This window comes from Peromyscus californicus, unplaced genomic scaffold, assembly GCF_007827085.1.
Source record: "Peromyscus californicus insignis strain IS unplaced genomic scaffold, ASM782708v3 Scaffold_4__1_contigs__length_199733344, whole genome shotgun sequence".
Classification (NCBI taxonomy): domain Eukaryota; kingdom Metazoa; phylum Chordata; class Mammalia; order Rodentia; family Cricetidae; genus Peromyscus; species Peromyscus californicus.
Window position 1 is genome coordinate 168,298,487 of NW_026294562.1, and position 16,217 is coordinate 168,314,703.

A 16,217-nucleotide genomic window follows, 5' to 3' on the forward strand; every position below is an offset into this window, starting at 1 on the left:
TAACACACAGAGATTCCAATCAAAAGTAAAGGGCCTCAGGTCAACTATCAATCATAGTGTGTGGCTCAGCTTTGCTGGAGCTTTCTCAAGCAGCTGTGCTGGCTTCGTGACTTTCTCTGTTCCCCCAGGAGATGGGTGTGCCAGGGAAGTAAAATAAATGACACATAAATACATAATAAATAAATAAATTCATTTATTAAAAACATTCTGGGATTAAAGGTGTGCAGCACCACCCTTACTCCCTGAGTTTCTAAACTAGTGAGAAATTATATGAACTGCCTACTGTCTCTCCTGGGTGTGTGTGTGTGTGTGTGTGTGTGTGTGTGTGTGTGTGTGTGTGTGTGTGTATGTGTGTGTGTGTGTGTAAAATATTTTTTTACTTTATTTTTCTGCTTTAAAAATACTTAAGTCCAGGCTGGGCAGGTTCTGCTCAGCAGCAGTGGGTGGTGAGCTCAGTCCCAGGGGCTAAACCCAATCCAGACAGCATTATAGCTAAACCCAAAGATCAAACAACAATTACCTAAATTGTTTCAAAATTCCCCATCTTTCATGGCTTTATTAATTCTCAACAAGTTATTAGCAAAGAGCTTACATCATTTGCTTTAGTGGTTGCAGAAGGGAATCCCAAGCAGAAGTTGCCTGAGTCCTGTGTAAGCATGTGTGTGTAAATAAATATTTGAGTGGTCTATGGAATCTTGATACAAGAAGTGGATAATGAATTGCAGGTTTCTGGTTGATGAGGGGTTTATATGTATTCCAGACTCCTGATTAAAATATTAAGAAGAACGTGTGGTAGTAGCACACACCTTTAGTCCCTGCATTTGAGAGACAGAGTCAGGAAGATCTCTGTGAGTTCGAGGCCAGCCTGGTCTACAGAGAGAGATCCAGGTCAGGTCCCAAAGCTACACCGAGAAACCTTACCTCAAAAAAAAGAAAAAGTCAAGAAGAAACCTTCCTGCTTATTGCAGAGATGCAGTGGGGATAGCTGTAAAGGAAAGCTTTAATGCTTTCAGGGAGAGGAAGTAGAGGATTTGAATCAGGGCCGCCTGACCCCACAGCATTCTCACTGTATCAGCGACTCTCACCTTCCACTGAGCCCCACACCAGCTGTTCTCCCACCAGCCAGCTGTTCACCTGCTGCCAGATCTGCTCCACCCTCTGTGACACACTTCAGTTGTTGGCATCCGGGGCTGGGTGGACCCAGAAGAGAAGCGTGTCTGGCTTTGAATCTGCAGAGAACTCAGATGATTCATGAAGGCAGATGAAGACCATGTTGTCCTTGGAACCCAGAGCCCTAGTCCTAGTCCAGCTGTCACTAAAGTACCTGCTCCTGGAGGAGCTGTTGGGCACCTGTGCGGGTGAGTGATGGGCAGGGAGAGGGACCTCCTATGTCCCTGTGCTGTGGAGGGCAGCATGAGGGAATTTGGGGCGTGTAAATATGTGTCTATGTGTCTGTTGGTATGTGAGTGTGTGTGTGTCTTTACATGTATGTGTCTCTGTGTGTCTATGTGTGCCTGTGTATGTGTGCTGTGTGTGTATCTGGGTCTGTGTGGTGTGTGTCTGTGTGGTGTATGAGTGTGTCTGTGTATGGGACTGTGTGTGTCTGTGTGTGTGCTTGCATGTGTCTGTGTCATGTGTGTATGTGTGTTTCTGTGTCTGTGTGGTGTGTGTGCTTATATATGTCTGCGTAATATATGTATTTGTGTGTTTCTGTGTATGCGTCTTTGTGTGTGCCTGTGTGTTTCTGTGTGTTTGTATCTGTGTTTCTGTATGTTGTGTGTGTGTTTGAGTGTCTGTGTGTGTGTGTTTGAGTGTCTGTGTATGTGTCTTGTGTGTGTCTGCATGGTGTGTGTGCTTCTGTGTCTGTGTGTCTGTGTGGTGTATGTTTGTATGTCTATGTGTATGCCTATGTGAGTCTGTGTAATGTATGTGTGTTTGTGTGTTTCTGTGCATGTGGTTCTGTGTGAACGTGTGTCTTTGTACATGTGTCTGTAACAGGGACTATGGGATTCCAGCTCCTTGAAAGCCCTTTCAGGGTCTGGGAAGAATCTGTGACCAGCTGATAATCTAATCTTTGATGATATTAAATGAATCTATGTACATGTAACCCTTTAGTTCATACGCTTTATTCTTTTTTGAGTCAGTTTTCTCTCTACACGTTTTCTTTTCTGTTCTTGTAGTTAGCTCCTCTCTGTCCCTTCTCCTCCTGTCCTCTCACAACTCTAACTCTTTTCCATCTCCATCCTCTTCTTCATCTGTCCTGGCCAGCGGGATCTTGAGCAGAGACCCTAGAAGGGGGAATGGTGAATGAAAGGTGTAGAGAGCCGTGTACGGCCGCGCCGCAAAGATGGCGCCGGCATCCGGCTTCCGCCTTCCCGATGGCAAGTGTTCTCTGGGATAATCAACTCCTTATTTGGCTAAGGCTAGGATCTGGCTTGCTTCCGCACACCTGGACCTAATCTGGCTTGCTTGTGTATGTCTGACCCTATCGGCATTGTCCACATGGCACTACAGGGTTGATTGCCCAGTGCCTATAAAGGGCGTGGGCTGGCTTTCCCCAAGAGGAGGAGGAGAGAGAGAAGAAGAAGATGGCTTTCCCCGGGGTCAGAAGATTGTTCAAGGTTCCTGAATAAACTGCTTGTAGAAGAGCCTGGTGTTGCGTCTTCCTTGCTGGTCGAGGCAGACGCGACAGGAAGGGATAAGAGACACAAAGAATTGACAGCAAGACAGGTATTCTGATCAAGCTGCAAAATTTTATTTTTCTCAGGTGGGTTTTATAGTAAGCAGACCAGGAAACTTTCTTTGGGAAAAGATCAGGGGACTGTTGAGTTGCCAAGCAACCCAACCAAGCAACCTAACCACAAAACATTGTTACTAATGGTCACTGTAGCAGAAAGATAAGGAAATGTTAAGTTATTTTCTAGTAACTTGGACTTGTCCAGGCATGTCAAAACTTTCTGGTTAGTGGCCCAATACTGGACAACAGAAACTTAACTCAGGCAGGCACTGTGGCATGCCTCTTAAAATTGTCCTTGGCATTCATCCTCGTTCTTCTCCATCATGGTTCCTTCCCCTCCATCTCCCAGCACTGGTCTCCATCTCACCGGCAGCCTGACTCTTCCAATACCAAGCAAAGTTTCCAAGCTCCCTACCAGAGCCGTGATAGCCAGCTTCATCCGCAACCCAAAAGGGGAGTGAATAGAGGTAGATCGATAAGTCCTGGAATAAGTCGGAAAGGGAATTTATGTGCTCAAAATATATTCTTATAAGTGGTTAGGTGAAATGTTACGAGTCTGTCATAAATGTGCTCAAACTACAATCCCACATGTGGGTAGTCTCTAAGTCACTAAAACAAAACTTCTCTTTTCCTATGCCACCATACACTGGCAGGGCGGGGTCACTGCCAGAGCTGGGAAGTCTGCCTCACAGCTACATTACGCCTCGGTTGCTGTTACGGCCGAGGGTGCTTGAGAAGAATATCAGATAAATACACTGTTAGGAGTTCTTGGAAGCATGCATAGCATATAAGAAAATCATTGCAGGAATCGGCTAATATGTATACAAAAGCTAAAATATCACCAAGACTTCTTAAGCCATGGATTGCCCTTCGGAAAAGTCCTTGACCTTTCCAAGTAATAGCTTTTGTGATAGAAGCTGGATTCCATTACATTTTCCTGCAGCTTGCAGCATGTCTGTGTGTTTCTCTGTGTGTGTGCCTGTGTGCTTCTGTGTTTGTATCTGTGTTTCTGTGTGTTGTGTGTGTGTCCATATGCTGTACGTGTGTCTGTGTGCTATGTGGGTGTCTGTGTCTGTGTGTGTGTCTATGTGTCTCTCTCTGTGTGTCTGTGTTTGTGTATCTTGTGTCTGTGTAGTATGTTTGTGTCTATGTCTCTGTGTGTATATGTCTTTATGTGTGTCTGTGTGTGCATGTCTGTGTGTCTGTGTGTGTGTTTCTCTCTGTGTATATGTGTGTATTATCTAGTTGAGTCCCTGGAAAGATGAACATCTGGGAGCCATTTGGAGGAACTTTCATGTCTAAAGGACACTGACTTTGGGAGGAAGTGTCCTTGGCTGTCCTAGCATAGTGTATAATCACAGACTCCTGGGAACTTGGTGGGGGCAGGATGGCCAAAGGTTTCCCAGAGCTGGAAAGCTCCGCCCCCAAGAAACAATATAAGCTCTGTATCCTGTCCAGTTTGTCACTGCTTTTCACCCTAGCAGAGACAAATACTCTGCTGGATTTTTCCCTCCCAATAAATCTATTGAGTGAGGTCTGTTGTAATCGCTCTTTTGCTGGAGCAGGGCAGAGCTGTAAACCCCTCCCCTGGAGCAGAATTCTTACACTTGCATTAAGGAAACCATTCCCAGAGCAAGGGCTGTTAACACTTTGCCGGGGAAACCATGGACAGACTCTGAGCCAAGTTCAGGGATTGGTGAGATTTCAAGTCCTGAACTTGGTTAGGGGCAGAGTGTGTTTCTTTGGCTCTGGTCTTGGAGACAGGGTGTTCTTTCACTGGCCCTTTTACCCTACAGTGATAACCACAGCCCAGGGAGGCGTTGGGTCCCCAGTGTTATTTACAGGGCACAAGAGAACATGAGGCACAACAGAACCCACTATAAGAGAATTTATTAGGGAAAGGAAGGGATAGACATGAGTAGGTCTCCCAGAGAGAAATGTGCAGAGAGGGCAGGGTGGAGTCTGCTTTTGTAGGTCGCCTCAGGGATGCACATATGGGCTTATATAGCTATGCCACACATGCACATGGCTTACGTGACCACACTTTGCGCAGATTACTTGACCATGCTATGCACAGATTACATAGGATGTAAGGCCCTGGAGTGACTAAGCATTTTGCCTGACTGCTGACACCACACGTGCGGTCATGTGACTCCAGAAGTGGCTAGGAATAGTAACATTCCACCCTCTTTGTTATTATAAAAAGTAAGGGATTAGGGGTGGTGGGTGAATGAGAATTGGGGCGTCCTGTCTCTTGGAACTGCTCCCAGCTGACTTGGTGGGCATCAGTTAATGGGGGCGTGGGCAGGGGACTTTTTCCAAGGTAGCCAGTTGTCCTGAGATAGCTGATTGTCTTCACTGCTGTTCTGAGCCCTGGGCAATCATCCATTGTTGCTTGGCTCTTACAGCTTGGGCCTGACAGGATGCCGGTGAGGCACAAGTTGAAGTTTAGAAAATATTTTTTCTTAGATCCTGGTACTTGGTGGGGGAGGAGACGAGGGGCACCCTAAGGATGAGGGAGGGGGTCGCAAGACCAGGAAAGTTTGAATGATACTTATCTGAAGTGGATCTGACCTGTCTGGGTGGGTCCAAGTCAACTCCCTGGAGCTCAGAAGAATTTTTAAGTTTACGAAGGAGACAAATTTAGACATATTAAGAAGTGACCAAAGGGAATTTAAATCCTGAACTTGTAGCTATGATATTATAGTGTTGAGTACTCTGATATCAGAATTTTATTGGTTAGTGCTAAAATTATGGAGTCATGTAGCAAAGAGAGAGAGGAATCTGGAACTGCTTTATTTTGTTTCTGTTATTATCAATTAGGCTTCCTGTCTTCACCTAAGACAAACCTTAAGGCGTCTGTTTCTTTCATTATTGCCCTATCACGTCAGCATCCAGGAGACACAGGTGATGGATTGCTGAGGGCAGCTAACAATAACAAACTTTGATGTATTAAAGTCTGTTTTGCAGAGTTCAGACCCTTTGGAGTCTGGGGGTGTGAATAATTCTGGAGTGTTACTGTTTCTTACCACCGGGGTGTATTTGATGGTCCTTGCATCTCCAGCTCTGTGGCTGATGGTGGTCCTATAATAGTGAGCTGAGTAGTTAATTCGAAATTTGAATATGTTATTAGAGATGGGGGACGGGGTGGGAACTGATGAAGCAGAATGTGATCAGTAGAGACAGGAGAATGCAGAGGGGGAATCAAGAAGAGAAACATATGGGGTCCCCAATCCAGTGGAGTTGAGTACAGTTGTGGGATGAAGCCTTATTCTTCTGGAATTGGAAACAGGCAGTTGATCTCTGTGTCCTCTAGAACTTAAGAGAGCAGGGCCCTGTTTACATCACTGTGTATGAGGAGGAATGACCCTGGGGTAGGGGTGAGGTAAAAGGTTTTAAGAGAGATAAGTGAATCCAGTGAGGAAAGATCTTGAGCTTAGCAGCTATGGAGGTCACAAGAATTACCTTGAAGGGTCCATGCCATTTAGGGGGAAGTGGGGAGGGGTGATGGCCTTGGGTGGAAGAAGGACATGATCCCTGCTGTTGACTGGGGATGGCCTGGGTAGGGAATGGTCAGTCCAATTCCATAGGAGAGAACAGAGTGATAGAGTAAGGGGGTGAGCGGGAGGTCAGGGTGCGGCAAAGGTTTGAATAGGAGGCCAGGGGTTAGAACTGGCCTCCCATACATGAGTTCCAACAGTATAATTTAAAGGGGTTGCGTGGAAAGAGCCCAGAGCCTGAAAAGAGCCAGAGGCAATAGTTATACCTAGTAAAGGTGAAGTTCCTGTGACGTCTTAGTAAGTATATTTTTAAAGGAGTGGTTGGTCCATTCTACCTTCCCTGAGGATTGAAGATTGTAAGGGATATAGAAATGCTTAGGGATGTTAAAAGCTTTAGATAGGGTTTGAGAAATCTGGGAGGTAAACTCTGGGCCATTACAGACTGGAGAGAGGCGGAGATCCCAAATCGGGGCATAATCTCCTGGAGAAGGAGGTCAGAGACTGTCTGAGCCCATTAACAAACAAACAAACAAACAAACAAACAGGAAAGCCTCCACCCAGCTCAAGAATGAATCCGCTAGGACAAGGAGGTATTTGACTCATCTGGCAGTAGGCTTATGGGTAAAATCGAGTTGCCAGTCAGTCCCTGAAAGGGAGCTCCTAGCCTGGAGAGTGAGAAAAGGTTGGCTCTGATATTTGGAACTGGGATCGAACTTTGGCAGATTTTACATGAGGCAGTAACAGTTCTTAAGAAATGCAAGTCCAGCCGGGCGGTGGTGGCGCACGCCTTTAATCCCAGCACTCGGGAGGCAGAGGAAGGCGAATCTCTGTGAGTTCGAGGCCAGCCTGGTCTACAGCGTGAGATCCAGGAAAGGCGCAAAGCTACACAGAGAAACCCTGTCTCGAAAAACCAAAAAAAAAAAAAAAAAAAAAGAAATGCAAGTCCTCGGGGGGTGGGCTGGAGGTGGGCCTTGACAAAAAGAGACAGAGCCTGACAATTAGGATGAAAGAGCTGGTGTACATAGGACAGAATTTGCCGAGTGTCAGGGGTGGCTGTGAGGATGTGGGTTGTTATGGATTCCCTGTGGTGAGTGGGATGGCTTGAGGGCCGTTGTCCTAGCTGTTTGGTTGACCTGATTATTCTCCTTAGAGATGATGGAACTGTCAGTCTGATGAGACTGGCAGTGAATAATTCCTATAGCTTTGGGGGATGGGAGGCCTTTAGCATGACCATGATTTGGCCTGAATTAGATATGGATCCTCCTGGTGGTGTAAGAAGCTCACACTCTTTCTAGATAGCAGTGTGGGACAGGAGGATATGAAAAGCATATTTAGAGTCTGTGTAAACAGACAACTGGAAGGCACAGGTGAGAGCTATTAGGCCAGCCTGTTGGTTAGCAGTGTGAGCGGATAGTGCCTTGGCTTTAACCACCCCGGTATCTGACACTATGGCACAGCCTGCTTTGCAGGTCCCCTCATGTAAAAAAGAACTGCCATCTGTGTACTGATTTAAGTGGCCTGAGGCAGTGTGCCCTCCTGCACGTGGGAAGGATGGGGCAGTAGTTCCTCTAGGGTTTCAGGGCAGAAATGAGATGAGTAGTCACTACCAGGCTGAGGGGAAAGACTTGTGACATTAAGGGGTGGACAAGTTTGGAACGCAGGTGTGGCATCTTCCACTGGTACCACTTGGAGAGAAAGAGCTCGGGAAGGAGGTAAAGCTTGTAAGCCTTTATAAGTTAAGAGATGGGACAGGTTGTGGTGGGAGAAGATAATGGTGGGTGACCCAAAGGAGCTCAGCAGCTGCTAAAGCACACATGCAAGGTGCCCATCCCTGAGTGGTGAGGTCTAGTTTTTTTTGAGAGGCATACTACAGGCACAAAGGAGGGTCCCAGCTGGTGTCCTAGGGCTCCAAGGGTGTACCCCTCCCTTTCTGTTACATAGGGGGAGAAGGTCTGGGGTGTGAAGTCCTGGGGCCTGGAGGAGAGCCTGTTGGAGCTCCCAAAAGAGTTTAGTAGTGGGGTGAAGGAGGGGTTTATGGAGGGAGCCAAGAGCTACCTCATATAAGGGGCAAACAAGGAGGGAAAAAGAGGGGACCCAGGACCATAGGAAGTCAGCTATTCCCAGAAACGATAGAATCTCCTGTTTAGTAGAGGGGACTGCAAGAGACTAGACTAGGTGATTTCTTTCTAAAGTTTCTAAATAGCCTTGGGCATTGGGGTAATGCTTAGACAAAAGTAGGTGACCTGAGGAGTGGACAGCTGGACCTTGAAGGTAGGACTCTATAACCCCAGCTGGACAAGAAATTTAGGAGAGCAGAGATGTTGGTTTGGCTAATTTGTAATGATGGGCTGCAGAGCAGAATGTCATCTACCTACTGTATTATCTTAGAGCAGGGAGGGACAGAGAGGGTAAGTGAGAGGCTAGGCCTGACCAAATAGATGTGGGCTGTCTCTGAATCCCTATAGCAAGACAGTCCAGGTCAGATGCATGGACAGGTGAGTGTCAGGGTCAGTCCAGGTGAAAGGGAAGGTACGTTGAGACTAGATGTGTTGAGACCGAGGGATGAGAGGAATAGAGAAGAAAGCATCCTTGAGATCCAGAATTGAGAAATGGGAGGTTCCTGAGGAGATAGAGGAGAGGTGTAGTGGGAAGTTTTTCTCTGTCTCACTTGGTCTGCTGCCACTCAGACCCAAGTAAACACACAGAGGCTTATATTAATTAAAACTGCTCAGTCATTAGCTCAGGCCTACCACTAACTAGCTCTTACATTTAAACCCAGTCCATTTCTGTTAATCTATATGTTGCCACATGTTCCATGGCTTTACCTGTGTGTCATTACATGATGCTTCCTGGATGGTGGGCTGGCATCTCCTGCATCAGCCTTTCTCTTCCCAGAATTCTCCTTGTCTGCTTATCCCACCTATACTTCTTGCCTGGCTACTGGCTAATCAGTGTTTTATTAAACCAGTGTACAAGGGCATTATCCCACAGCAGAGAGGAGTGTATGAGGATTGGGTATCACAGGATAGAGTGGGATCACTGCAGAATTAATGAGCTGGAGGTCTTGAACCAGGCAGTAGGTTCCATTAGACATCTTAACTGCAAGTACAGGGTTGTTAAAAGGAGAAGAGGTTGGGCAAAGTAGCTTTTTTCTTAGAAGGTCAGAGATGATAGGTTTAAGTCTCTTAAGGTTCTGCAGTGAGAGAGGCTACTAAGCTTGAGTGATGTACTGGGTAGGGTCCTGTAACTGGATAATAATGGGGGAATGGTGCCTAGCAATAGAAGGGTTTGGGGTGTCCCAGACTAGCAGTCTACCTGAAAGGCTGGCAGGGAAATGACACATTAGAGCTTATGGAGTAGGTGGCTAGGAGGAGAGGAACTGCTGGTGAGTCAGGCAAATGAGGGAGCAAATGAAATAGAAGTTCCTACCTTGTCTAAAAAAATCTCTTCCCATTAGCAGCACAGGGTTAATTGGCACAACCACAAAGGTGTGGGTAATAGGGATACCCCTGAAAATACAATTAAGTGGTAGGGACTGATGACGTATATAAGACTGTCCCCCTACCCTGACAATAGGGAGACAAGAAGAAGAGGTGGGTCCCCAAACTCCCTCAGGATCTAGTAAGTTGTCCAGGTGCCCACAAAGAAGGAAATGGATCACCCTGATACTGAAATGGTACCCAAGGCCCCCTGTGGGAGATGACAGGTGTCAGGTCCGAACCTGGGCACCTTCAATTGTCCATGGCCAAGCCTAGAAGGTCACCTGGAGGGTGCTCTGTGTTTGATGTTCCCATGCCATGAGGTGCACAGGGGAAGTCAACTGAGCTATGTCCCTCTTGGTGCTACTTTGGACACGGACCAGGCAGCACACACAGAGCAGGACAACTATGAGCCCAGTGGCCCTCTGGACCACATTTAAAACAAACAAGGACCTGGGGGTACTCAGGCAGTCGCCGCAGGTGGTTGGATGGCCTTGGCAGCATTTGGTATTTCTGTTTAGGGGCTTTCTCATCTCTCCCATGGTACATCTTAAAAGTCAGCACTAAGACTTTTGCCTGTGGGGTCTAGGATCTTCTCTCCAGACATTTAAGCTTAGCCCTAATGCTGGGAAAGCTCTGTGGAAAAAAAAAAATGGGTCATAAGGAGCTGTCTGCCCTCTGGGCTCTCAGGATCTAGATTAGAATATTGTTAGAGGGCCTTTGTAAGTCATTCTAGAAATTGAGGTGGATTTTCCTGTCTGTCCTGAACTTGTCTTGAAGCTATTCATAGTTTACTGGTTTGTGGGCAGCCTTTCTAAGACCTGCTAGGAGGCAGGTCATAAACTGATCCCTAGCTAGAGAGCCACCCGGGATATTATAATCCCATCATAGATCCCAATAGGGGACCACCTCAGCCCTGGGAAGATATGCTGCATTAGTCTGGTAGACCTTGTCTGCATGTATCCTAGCCTGTTCCTGTAGACGAATTTCTATATGGTCTTCTTAAATAAAAAGCACAGAACCAAATGTAGGGTTAAAGTCTTAGATCAGGGAAATAGGGAAAGCCACCAACCAACCTTACCTCACCAACTCTGCAGCTTCCAAATGTGAGTTACTTCCTGTCTACCCATGCCTTTATTGCCTTGCTGTTCTGCCCTCTCATTGGCTCTCTTAGCCCAGCTACTTCACTTCCTCTTCCTACACAGCTCTGTCACTTTCTGTCTGTACAGACCTCCAGGTCTCTATGGTTGATGCTGGGATTAAAGGTGTGTGTCACCATGCTTGGCTCTGTTCCTGAGTGTGGCCTTGAACACACAAAGACCCTGCCTGCTAAGTGATAGGAATAGGGTGTGTGCTGCCTGACTTTTGTATTTACTATGGTGACTGGCTCTCCTCTGATCTCCAGGCAAGCTTTATTAAAACACAAATAAAATATCACCACATTTCAGCACAAATAAAATATCATCACATGTTCCTAAACTCGCCTGCACTCCTCAGGAAGTAGGTTGTTTGTTAGGATCATGTGTATATCATGAAAGGTGAGATTATAAGATTGAGTCATATATAGGAATTCTTTAATAAAAGGAGTAGAATTAGATGCATAAGAACCCAATTTTTTTTATCTGAGAGAGTTCTGCCAGTGGGAAAGGGACATGGACCTTAACCAGTCCATCCACTCTGGCTTCCTCTCACAAAGGGAGGATGGCTGCCAGGTCGGCCTGACTGGGGTGGGGCTCCTTAGCAGCTCAAGAAAGCATGACAGGAGGAATAAAGGTGAGAGCCAGAGTCGGGCAGTTGAATCGGCCCAGGACCAGAGAGGAAGAAGGGGCTGGGGGAGTCAAAGGAACAGTCCCTGGAGGAGAGGAAGGAGCAGGGGGTCAGAAAGGCTCGGTTCATTAGCAGGGTCTAGAGTAGTAGTGCGGGGTTCCTCTGGTTCGGGTTGCACAACTAGGAGCACACGGGCAGGTGAACAGGAATCAAGGAGAGAGGGTTTGGAGCTGAGATGGAAACAGGCTGGGATGTAAGGTAACTCTTTCCATTTGCCCATTCACTGACAGAAGTTAGATAACTCCCATAAAATGCCAGGGTCCAAGGAGCCATTATGTAGCCATTTTTTATTGTTATCTAAGGGATATTGAGGCCATTTTTTAGTGCAGAGGCAGATAAGCTTAGAAGTCTGTAAGTAGGACATTAAGCTGAAAGGTTTGAGGGTTTCTAAAAGGCATCCCAGAGGAGATGTGGGGCTTATGGGATTGGAGTCCTTATTTCCCACGGCTGTGGCAGAGAGAAGAAAAAAAAATAAATGATATCCCATAGTTTTTATATCTCAGGTGTCCCGGAGATTAATCAAGGATCAATTAAGAATGGCACAAGTCGCTCAGTGTTCCATCGAGAAAAGAGCGAGGGCTGGGGTGGTAGCCTGAAGGACAAGGGTCCAAGAAACAAGACAAGAATGAAAAATGAGGCCTCCGACCACAGTCATGGAGAATGACCAGGGGTGATAGTCAGTGATAAAGCCTGATGTGTGGAAATTATGAAGTTGTCTGAGTTAGCGTAAGATTGCAGGGCAATGCAGGGCACTGCTCTGGGAGTCTGGAGTCTGTGCAGCGGCCTCTGTGTTTCACTGCACCTCTCTTTCTCCATGCTGTCAAATCCCCTGCTATAGTAGAGGGAAATCCAGAAAAAAAAACAAGTAGGCTTTTCTTGTATAATATTAGAGGGACCAGCCTTAATATTATACATCCCAGGGGCTCAGGAGAGAGAATTACAAGCAGCGAGGACTATTTTCGGGAAATAGAATCTCAGCACACCGAGCTCTTTAGTCCATTCACTTTAATTCTCTGGAATAACATCCTGTTTTCACAGCTTCAGTTCTGTTCTCACGCCTACCTCCTTTATTGCCTGATTTCTCTCTATATTTATCTACTGCTCCAAGTTCTATCTTAATTCTCTCATCTTAATTCTGCCTCATCTAGGTCCTTTTCATCTCATTCTTACCCAGCTAGTACTTCCCCATCTGGCTCTTCCTCATCTTCCATCTCATCCACATGTTCTCTCTGGTCAAAATCCTCCTTATCTTTTTCTGTTCTCCATCTCTCTGTTCTCTCCAAGTCTCTCAAGTGTCCAGTTATAAACCCAAGCCATAACAATCCTCTGGTTGAGCAAGGTCACCAGGCTTGAATTCTACGGGGTCATAAAGGTAGGTAAGAATTTTCCTCAGGCAGTGACCACCATGCTTCCAGGGTCAAACAGAGGGGTGATAAGAATCACCTAGAGGGGCAGTAATTGTTTATTATCATTTGCAACCCAAAAGAGAAGTGACTAATGGGGAAATGAATTAACTAAAGGCTAAATTTGGGAAATATCTAAGAAGAGGGATCTTATGTGCTCCACTATAGTCTTAAACATGATTGGTAGAAAATGTTAAGAATCTATAAGTTGCTAGAAATGGGAAAAAATACAACTGTCTTTTTTCCTGTGACTCCTGTCTGTCCAAGCTATCTGCCATTTTTCTGCAGGGTGGGGGAAAGTGTGCTCAGTTGGTAGGCAACCTGTGTACAGCTAGATGCCTCTGGTGATAGTTAAAGGGAGATCTGGAACTAGAGGTAAGATTTAGGAGAGGAGGAAGTTAAGCTTAATTGGCACATCTGCCAGGCCTTCTCAAACAGGTAGTCTGGACGCTTAAGTCTGCTCTTAGAGAGTACAGTGGTATCTCTGATAAGGTACTTTCCTCCGTCTGGGCATGGACCTGGCTGGATGCTGCCAATGACGCAAAGTACAAGGAGGCTTGAAGTGGGGTTCTGGCTGTGCATAGCTGTCGGCGCAGAAGGTTATCTAAATATTCCTTTAGTAGAGGGGAAATGGTGTCCAATAAATGATGGGAAAACTACAATAGCACACAAGAAACTCATAGCAGGAAACAGCTGATAATCAAAAGCCAATATCACCAAGACTCCTTGAGCCTCAGCTTGACCTCTGGAAGGCCCTTGGCTTCTTCCAGGTATTAGCTTTGTCATAATCAGCTGAAATCCTATGTTGTGTATTTTTGTGGCTTGCAGCAGGCTTTTTTTGTTCAAAATACTTTATCCTGGGTCTCAAGCCCCTTCAGCTTCCCAGAAATGAAGTGCAGAAAGCTTTAATGATCCTGAGTGTGATGAATTAGGAGGAGCACTTGGCTCCCCTAGAGGAGTAGGAGCCATTTCAGGGGATTTTAAAACCATATCATTAAAAAGAAAACGTCCTCCTCATCCTATGAGGCATCAGGAAGTAAAAATAATTCAATAATTGATGCTGCTTCTTTGTTCTCAGGACTTTTATTGCTATTTTTAATTTTTATATTTTGTTCCCATGTTTTGGAGTAAACCAGCCATATTTGTGTGGGTGTTGAACTACAATTTAACATTGTTAACCAACTTTATGACATGGGTCTAATCAATCTCCTATCAAATCCCACAGTGCAAACACATTAATATGAAACGCATATCACTCTTGTAGGTGATATTCTGTCTTTAAACTTTCACCTAAGCCGGGCAGGTGGTGGCACATGACTTTAATGTTGAGTTGAGGACCAGGCATGGGAAATAGAGAAAATGGGAGCTAAATAAGACAAAAGAAATAGTTGATTCCTTATGCCAAACAAGTTTATTAAGAAGTGTAACATCTTATACACTATTTGCAGGATAAAAATGGCAAAGGTCAGCAGAGAGCTAAGTCAGATAATGTTGGAAAAAGAACACAGGATACTACAGACACAGCTCCCTTAGGACTGATAACCACTACCCAGAGGGAAGAGTTGGATCCCTGGAAACTGCAACCTTGACTCCAAGGCACTGGCTCCAGTATAGTTCCAGCCTTGCCAAGCCCACTCCTGGACAAGGTCACAACCCCAAAGTTCCCTTTGTCTTTCATCAGGGCCTCTGAGGAAGTCTTGGATCGATCTGGCTCCTCACAATATTGTAGTGGCCCTGTCTGTCTCCCACCATGGAGATGAAGGGGACTTATGGCAAGTGAAGGGACCAAGCGAATGGGGCAGTGTGGGGAGGATGTGCACAGGAGAATCCAGGCAGGTGTAGGCAGGGCAGCAGATGGAAGTTAAGGGGGCAGCTGAATCATTCTGACAGGCCTTCCACGGTCCAAGTTCTGCTAGAGTTTACATAAGATTGTTTAGATATATGGAAGATTAAACCAGTCGATCCCAGAACCCAGGAAAGCCCAGTTTAGTTTTCTCAGTGGTAAATTTTTGAGGTTTTACTTGATTGTCAATGTCTCACTCTGTGGAAACCCTAGAGCCTGTCATCCTCCTGCTTCAGCCACTCAAGTGCTTGTGAATCCACCCCCAAATACAAGTTCATTTCTTTTAAATTTGTTAATGTATTTTTATGTGTATGGATGCATTGTCTACATGTTTGTATGTCCAACACATGCATGCAATGCCTTCAGAGGCCAGAAGATGGTGTTGGATCCCCTGGAACTGGAATTACATGTGGGTGCTGGGAACCAAATACCATTTCTTTTCTAGAGCAGTCAGTGTTCTTAACCACTGAGCTGTCTCTCCAGCCCTTAGGTTAATTTCTTAAATATTTTAGAGAGCTTGACAGGTTTTTCATAATTCTTTTTTTAGTTCAATGATTTTCTGTTTTCTTTTTGTTTTGTTTACCTTCTTAATTTTTTATTATTTTTTCATTTATTTATTTGGGAGCACAGCTCATGCTGTTCATATCTACCTATGAGACACTGAGGCATGGAATAATCTGGTTTCAATCTCTCAAGGCAGAGCTGACTATAGGAACCCATGAACTTATCTCCCCAGGACCCCACACACTGTGCTATGAACTCAAGACTTGGTCTCTGGAGGGCTTTGGGCAGACCCAGTTCTTGGCCCTGGGATACTTTGATGATGAGCTCTTCCTGTACTACAAGGTAGAGAGCAGGAGAACAGAGCCCTTGGGGCCCAGCATCAAGGGACATGTAGGTGTAGATGAATTTCTAAAGGTCTTATTAATAAAAAGAAACCCAGAAGCCAGATATTGGGGTGAATGCTGAAAGATAAGCAAGACAGAACAAGCCACAGCTAAGCTCACCTTGCCAATTCCTCAGCTGATCTTGTTTCCTCAAACTGGAAGCCTCTGTGTCCTCATCTGAATGGATCTCAGCTGAACTGCTGCTAAAAGCCTAAAAGAGTAGCAAACTTAGTTCCTGGTTCCTCACACCTTATATACCTTTCTGTTTCCTGCCATCACTTCCTGAGATTAAAGATATATGTCACCATGCCTGGTGGTTTCCAGTGTGGCCTTGAACTCACAGAGATTGAATGGATCTCTGCCTCCCAAGTGATAGAATTAAAGGTGTGTGCTACCATTTTCTGGCCTCTATGTCTGTCTAGTGGCTGTTCTGTTTTCTGACCCCACATAAGTTTATTAGGGTGCACAATATATTGGGAGACACAATATCATCCTATTTCCCCTTTTTTGTCTAAGATAATAAACAAAGCTTATAACTATA

At 45.6% G+C, this 16,217-nt stretch overlaps 1 protein-coding gene across 1 annotated transcript in view; it reads left to right on the forward strand.

Annotated features, from left to right (window-relative positions):
- The first annotated feature begins 1,061 nt into the window (after nucleotides 1-1,061).
- Nucleotides 1,062-16,217, forward strand: part of LOC128124057 (MHC class I-like protein MILL1) — a 29,077-nt gene continuing 13,921 nt past the window's right edge. The window contains exon 1 of the mRNA XM_052760292.1: nucleotides 1,062-1,358. Coding sequence (XP_052616252.1) covers nucleotides 1,262-1,358 — 97 coding nt within the window. The 5' untranslated portion in view covers nucleotides 1,062-1,261. The remainder of the gene's footprint in view (nucleotides 1,359-16,217) is intronic.